This window comes from Pimephales promelas, chromosome 4, assembly GCF_988280905.1.
Source record: "Pimephales promelas chromosome 4, fPimPro1.hap1.1, whole genome shotgun sequence".
Taxonomy (NCBI): Eukaryota; Metazoa; Chordata; class Actinopteri; order Cypriniformes; family Leuciscidae; genus Pimephales; species Pimephales promelas.
Genome location: NC_142772.1, coordinates 18,863,039 through 18,870,597, shown reverse-complemented (window position 1 = coordinate 18,870,597; position 7,559 = coordinate 18,863,039). Strand labels below are relative to the sequence as shown.

General features: G+C 35.1%; 1 protein-coding gene across 1 annotated transcript; it reads right to left on the bottom strand.

Moving 5' to 3' along the window:
- Positions 1-2,390: 2,390 nt before the first annotated feature.
- lcn15 (lipocalin 15) lies at positions 2,391-6,798 on the bottom strand. The gene is made up of 7 exons (XM_039662540.2): positions 6,373-6,798; positions 5,212-5,351; positions 5,009-5,085; positions 3,923-4,033; positions 3,729-3,830; positions 3,464-3,488; positions 2,391-2,794 (listed from the first exon to the last, which is right to left on the bottom strand). The coding sequence occupies exons 1-7, from the start codon at positions 6,472-6,474 to the stop codon at positions 2,710-2,712; spliced, it is 642 nt and encodes a 213-aa protein (XP_039518474.2). The 5' UTR covers positions 6,475-6,798; the 3' UTR covers positions 2,391-2,709.
- Between the last annotated feature and the right edge of the window lie 761 nt (positions 6,799-7,559).

Sequence of the window (7,559 nt, the reverse complement as noted above, 5' to 3'; positions counted from 1 at the left end):
ACAAAAACATAAAAATCATTTCAGTAATATTTATAAATAGGGAGTGGTAATATAACAAAACTAGCATGAAATATCTATGTATATAGTGTGTGTGTGTAGTGGGGAGTGGGGTAAACTGGGGACTCTGCTGGCAGACGGCTGAGGGGCCCCAAGCAGTCTGAACTGCACAGCTATTCGTCTTATGTCTGTGTACGGTGACCTGTTAGACCATGTGACATCTGCCTGGCTGCCAACACAGAAAAGAGATGCAGGAGTGCCCATATGGAGCCTCCTTTCTCCAAATACTGACACACAGTTTGGTCCAGAATATGTGTGTGTGTGTCTCTCATTTTTATTAATAAGCACAGACCACTCAGATGGGGTTACACATCTGTGAGGTAACAGGCGGAGGGGCCATGAGTGAAGCGATACATTTCATGAATGGCACTGCCGACAAAAATGTTTCATTTAAGTAACTTTAAACCCACAGAAATGTGTGTGCTTGGAGACCCCCCCCCCCCCCCACACACACACACACAGCGTTAATACAAGGATTTAAGTGAGTAAAACATTAAAATTGCTTAAAATTATACATATCATTGAATGTCAAAGATGATGTTTTGGCACTAGTGCATTTCAACCTAGAAATAGTTTTGAGATGTCACAGAGGTTGTGCAAAACCCCCATATAATATGTAAAAAAAAAATGTATGCACAAACTTCTTATTAAGTGACATCTAGATTTTGAACTTCTTCTTGAAATTGTTTTAGAAACATCCATTGTGAGAAATGTGTTCTGCTCCAGTGGTGTCAGATGTTAAATGACAGCATTATAATGACGTTAAATTAATGTTCATCACCCTATGACATTAACCATGTACTGATATACTGTCTGGCTTACTGTATGTGCGTGCTACAGTAAGTGAGCCTGCTTGTGCATGTATGTATGTATGTATGTATATAATTACGGAGGATAAAGACCCAGTTGTACTAAGAAAAACTTCTGCGTTTGGAAGAGCAGAGCTGCTTTTCTGTTTGGCTGGCTTTGCTGAATGGAGCCATTCACAAGCCTCTAACCGCATGCTTTCTTTATCTTCATTGTTATCCCCCTCTTCCCTTCACCCACCGCAGCATAATGGCACTCCGTAAAAAGGGGTGAGGGAGCAGTCTGATAGGGAGGGAAGGGGGTAATTGGGTGAAAGTGGAGAGTGGGGGAGGTACATGGTAAAGGGGTGGAAGGAGTAGAAAGGGACGGAGGAACCCAAAGAGGGGTATATGGTGACAGACAAATGCTCGAACTAAGCCACGCATCATTTGTTGCTGACAAGTGATGATAGTAGAGGAATGCGTTTCAGGAACTAGTTAATTGATTGATTTACTAATTGAATGACTGATTAATTGGCTGCATTAAACAATATATGATTTGACACAGTGTTAACATAATCATCATCACCAACACAACCATTGCACACGCACACACAGATATATATTTGTGTGTGCTAACATGTCACATTGTTAATATGAAATGGGTAACACTTTACAATAAGGTTCATTAGTTAAAATTAGTAAATGCATTAACTAACATGAACTAACGATGAGCAATGCATTAGTTACAGTGTTTATTAATCTATGTTGATGTTAGTTAATATAAATACAGCTGTTCATTGTGCATTCATGTTAGTTCACAGTCCATTAACTAAAGTTAACTAATACAACCTTTGATTTTAATAACGTAAATGTTGGAATTAATATTAACTAAGATTAATAAATGCTGAAGAAGTATTGTTCACATATTGTACATGTTAACTAATGTAGTTAACTAATGTTAACTAATAAACCTTATTGTAAAGTGTTACCATGAAATGTTAGCACAAAATCTGCATATTAGGATTTCTGAGCGATCATATGACAGTGAACTGTAATTGCTGCTGACTATTCAGGAATCAATTACATTAAAATATAAAACAGTTATTTTAATTTAAATTATATTTTACAATATATTGTATTTTTATTAAAATAAATGCAGCCTTGTGGAACATAATACTTGTTTTAAAAAACAATAAAAAACTTTTGAATGGCATTGTATACACACACACACACCACACACACACACACACACACACACACACACACACACACACACACACACACACACACACACACACACACACACACACACACACACACACACACACACACACACACACACACACACACACACACACACACACGTGTAATATGCTTATTTATTTGTTTTGTAATATGGCATAGGCCTATTTGTTTAGTTTAATTGCAAAAAAAACACAACATTTTTATTATTCATTTTGAAAATACAGTGGAATTGTAAAATGATTTAAATGATTTGTCACAAATTTTCTGTAAACATTAAGCAAACAACCACACAAATGCATGTCCATTATCAGCAGCACTGCCTGTTATTAGTAAACATCAGTGTCAGGTGGATCAGAATTTTAACAGTGATGCTGGCTGGATACAACAGCTCCACCTGCTGGCTTACAGTTGTAGCACAAACTGCGTTACATTGACGATGTCATAGTTGCATTTCTCCAATGAATGTTTGCGTTAAAACAAACACTGTTCCCCAAATGTGTAACAATACTGAATATATGTAACCCATGGTCTGACTCCACGGCTGGCTGAAAGATGGTGAAAGTATACAAGAATTAGTTATAAAGTTCGAGTGTGTTACCGATAAAAACATCCTGTCCAATCACACTTTGGAAAGATTCTCAGTGGCAAAGACTGACTGATTAACAGTTTGTGCAGATTTGTCCTCTCTGATTTCTGCTGTATTCCTGCAGGTGAGTGAACAGTGGTGGATATTTTAGATTGGATAAAACAAGGCTTTTCATGGAGTTTACATCATTATCGACGTCACATAGACTCATGCAGCCTATTTCAGCTACAGGGACACCGGGGCTAGTTGTCACAAGGCCTATGTATTGAAACACAATTGTATCAGCTACACAAACGTGTTTTTTACAGCTGTGTTGTATGTTATTTTAAAACATCAATTTCAAAACATGTTGTTGCGAATAACAGCATCACTTCGATTTAGCCACTTTTCTTATTTACACCATATTACCAGTTAGGCTAGGCTACATTGTCTGTTATTGCTCAAATAAGGAGAATACTTTCAAATGCCAAACACATCCACATCAGTAGCGTTTCCTTGAGCATCTCAAAGTGGTTTATCGTTCCTGAATAAATCAGTATGTTTGAATGAATCATTTGATTCACTCATAAAGACGGTCACTTGTCGCCATCTACTGGTCGCCACCGTAATAGTAGGTGTCACTTACTAAACAGGTTTACCAGCCTACTGTGACAACATACCCAACTGTAAATTAACTATAAGTTATTTCCTGAGCAATAACGGTGGAATGTTTTGCTTTTTGTAGTCATATCTCTATACAGACAACTAGCCCCGGCCTCTCATATATAAGGAAGTGGTAAATCCATACCTTGGTTCTAGGATAGGGCAAGGATCTAAAAAACATAAAAATTACAAATCAACACATCAATGTAAAATTGTACAATTTAAAAATTGTAGATCAACATAATTCCTTTTAAGAGTGACTCTTTTGTATGTGCATGGTGTTTTGTTGATTTAGCAAGCTTTAGAGGCCCTAAGGTCACATAAACATTAAACATTAGCCCCAGTAGCTTATTCCTGTTTTTTTTTTTTTTCCAGTTTATGATTTTACATTACATCACATGCAAACTTACCAACATCTGTTGGGGCGATAATGGCCTCCTCAGAAAAGCCCAGAGATAAAGCAAAATATCTGAATTTCTCAATTAGATCTGGTCTTTGTATGGATGAGCGTCCTAGGAGCAATGTTTCTGACAAATTAGCATGCCTCATCAGTATGTCCAAGACAGTATATGCTATTTCTATTACATCATCTGTTCAGACTTACCATAAAGAGCTACTTGAGTGTAGTCTTTGTTCATGTTCTTGTATTTAAGGACCAAACTATAATCTGTGTAATTGGTCTCCACTATTGTGATGTCTTTTGTTGTCTTGTGCCCTTAACAAAAGGTCAGACACATCATGTACATTTTAAATTAAGGCATGTTTGTGATCTATTTATGTTTGTGTAAATGTTATAAAGATGTGTATAGTAAAATTGAAGTATAGTCAACATTTGAAGTGGATTAAGAAAGTTGTATGGATTCAAGATGAGTGCGATGCTCAATTCCTTTTAAAAAAGTTTAACCTGGGTGCTCTTCGGTCCAAGGTAGGACATCAAGGAAACAGCAGAGAAAGAAATCTCTGATGACCGAGGCACTCCTTCATTAAAATGTCTTTATTAAACAAATGACATGTCCTAAACGGACAAATTTAAAAAGCCCACGCGTAGAAATCAAGAAATCAAGAAAGTTCTTCAAAATTGTCCTACAACAATGGGCATTAATTTTTAAAAATTCATGTATAAATTTGATGAAAGGTTTTGATCAACTTCAAATGTTGACTATTGTATAGAAGTTTATAAAGCCATAGAATGAAGCTAAAAAATGGTATCCTAAAAATTGTAATTAAAATATTATTTAATATCACTGAATCTATATACATTAATTTATACAGACACATTTTTAAATGTGTTAAAAAAGGTAGAAATATTGTTTTTAAGAAACAATCACAGGTTAGCACTTTTTACAATTTAGTTTAATTTTATTCAGTTTTGCACTATATTCTCAAAATGCTGTATATAATAATATAATATAATATAATATAATATAATATAATATAGGCTAATATAATATAATATAATATAATGTAATGTAATATAATATAATATAATATAATATAATATAATATAATATAATATAATATAATATCTTGTTATTTTTTCTGATAGATCTGATGAAGGTGTGCAATTGGTTTAAATATATTTGAAAGTTTTTGAGAGTTGCTGATGTCAGTTCTGTGAACAATGACGCCATGTGATAAGAAACATGTGATGTAAGCACAAGGATGTTTGAGAAAGGAAATGAAAGCTTACTTTTGCTAAAGTAAGTGAACTCTCCAGGAACATCTGTCTTCTCGTATGAATAAACATTGACGGAGCATCCATATGGCCTGTTGGTTCAAATATATACCGATTATTAGCGCAGAGCTCAAATATAACATGTTTTACAATGTTGTCCCTTTCGAGATGGTGTGATAATGTAAATATGAAACAATATCTTGTCCAAAATGATGCACCTCATGGTCCACATGGTTAGATTCACATTTCCATTGCCATTTGGTACCAGAAGACCTTTAGAAATCTTCAGCTGGTCTTTGAACTTTGCAAACAGCGCGGATTCATCTGCAAGTCCAATACGGTACCATTCACCTGCAAACTGACAGTAAAAGGAAGTAAAAAAGGCTTTGCAGTTCACTAAATTTTCTAGCTGATGGTTATCCTGTATAATTACTAAAGAAAATGAAGAGTTCAGATGCAAAAGCCTCTAAGTGCCATTTGAAATTTTCTTCTAGAATGATCATTTTTATCAAGCTTGTATATTTAAGTTCAGTGAATTCACTTAAATGGCAATGATAATTACCTATTAATTGTTATTTAAGTGAAATTACTGAACTTAAATATACAAGTTTGATAAAAATCATCATTAAAGAAGAAAATTTCAAATGGCATTTAGAGGCTTTTGCATCTGAACTCTTCAATTACTGTGCCTACAAAAGAATTAGCTTTACACAAGGTTCCATTTGTTAACATTATTAATAACATAATGTTAATTTCAACATTTACTAATAGATTCAAATAAGTGCATTGGTTTAATGGAATGGGGAGGCGAATCTTCAGCTGCTTCTTGGAAAGATGTGATGGTTTTGGTAATGAGGCCTTATTGTAAGGTGTTACCGAATTTGCCTTGTCATATTATTTCCTATTTCTAGAACTAACTAAATGTCTGAGGATTTTCAAACTAAATGTAATGTGGCATAAAGAGAAGCTGACACGATGCAGTATTCAATGTTAAGTTTAAGTTTCTTTCTGTAAACTTATATCACAATTAATACAGGAGTTATGATTAGTTTTTACATCAAGTTCAATAGATCAAAACCACTCAGTTTCATTCTTGTATATAAATAAACTCTCAATAAAAAATAGCAAAAACCTTTAGGGCCACACCATTTTGTCACTGCAGTACCATTAAAAGGACAACTTGCACCTTTCCGTGGTAAATAAGGTACAAAGTTGCCCTTTATACTGCCCAAGTGACAAGCTGTTGTACAATTCTTGCACATGTTTTTCTGACAGTAAGCTGATGAACCATGATCCGTGCTTTAGTTAAAATTGATAAGCATGCATTCAATGCTGAAACCCCCCTCAAAATAAAAAAATAAATAAAAAATCATACTCACTTTCTCCAGATCAAAGTTGGGCTGAGGTTCAACAGAATGCTGATTGTTGAAACCATGCGTCTCTGAAAACATACAAAGCAAAAGTGCTAATGCCAGATTCATGCTGAAAGTTCAAACACCTCTGTATGGAAATGTAAAACTAATGACATATCACAGGAGCGGTGGGGAAACTCCTGGGTTTATATTTGCCAACAGCAAGGCAATGTTTGTGAAGGACAGGCGCCCAGCCCCTATACACACAGTGCATGTGTACCGTCATCCTCCGGTTAACTGGGGAGACCAGCAGTGCAGACTTTTAACCCTTTAAGGGGCAAGCATAAATACTTTGGATGGAAAAATGATTCATTGCTATTTTTCTATGTATCTAGACTAAAATGACAGAGTTCATGCATTTTTTTTTTCAAAATAGGGTTACATTTTGCAATTTATTATTTTTTTTATAGTTCATATGACAACTTTTAAAACAAGTAATTAGCTACAATTTTTCATATTATCCATACAACATTAGAAAAATTGGAAAAAACTGAACTTTTTCTCCCAAGATGCATTGCCTATGTAGGATATTTAGTTTTTTTAATTCTACCATCTTTGCTGTGGTGCCCCACAACAGATATATTCTATGGGCAATGGAAGCTGACAAAACAGTTGTGAGCATTTTGTCCAGTGACCAGGCAAAGCCTCACTTTGCACTTCTGACACATGATGGATATCTGCCCATCTTGGCACATCCAAAACCTTTATCCCATTCAATATCTGTAGAGAACAGGCCTCAAAACATGAGAATATCTGAGTGATCAGCCCTGGCAAATACCCTTATATGGGCAACGTATCCCCCGGGATACAAACATTCAATGCCTGATAATCAAAGTTGTGAGAAGATTATTTTGAAAATATCAACAAGAACATGTAAAACTATCCTTAAAAAACTACTTTCTAAAACAAAATCACTCTAAAATATCATAATCGTGAAAAATATAAAAACACTTAGCTCATGGCCAGTGCATTTGTCCACGTATGCTGCCATTTTGAAGTTTGATACAAATATTTGGAATGTTATAGCAAAAAGTCACATGACCTTATTACATGACCCATCACCCCATCAGTGTTTCTCATCAACTGCAACCAAATAATGCCCCTCCCCCTACAGCCTGTTAAATGTCAGTATCCCCGAAGATACAGAAACTCTT

Bases quoted from the DNA above. Each gene is read 5' to 3' on its own strand.
- lcn15 (XM_039662540.2), bottom strand. From the start codon at position 6,474: ATGAATCTGGCATTAGCACTTTTGCTTTGTATGTTTTCAGAGACGCAT. The intron at 5,352-6,372 runs GTGAGTATGATT...TTTTACTGTCAG, and splicing joins CCAACTTTGATCTGGAGAAA to TTTGCAGGTGAATGGTACCG. The intron at 4,034-5,008 runs GTAAGCTTTCAT...CCTTTTGTTAAG, and splicing joins GTTCACTTACTTTAGCAAAA to GGCACAAGACAACAAAAGAC.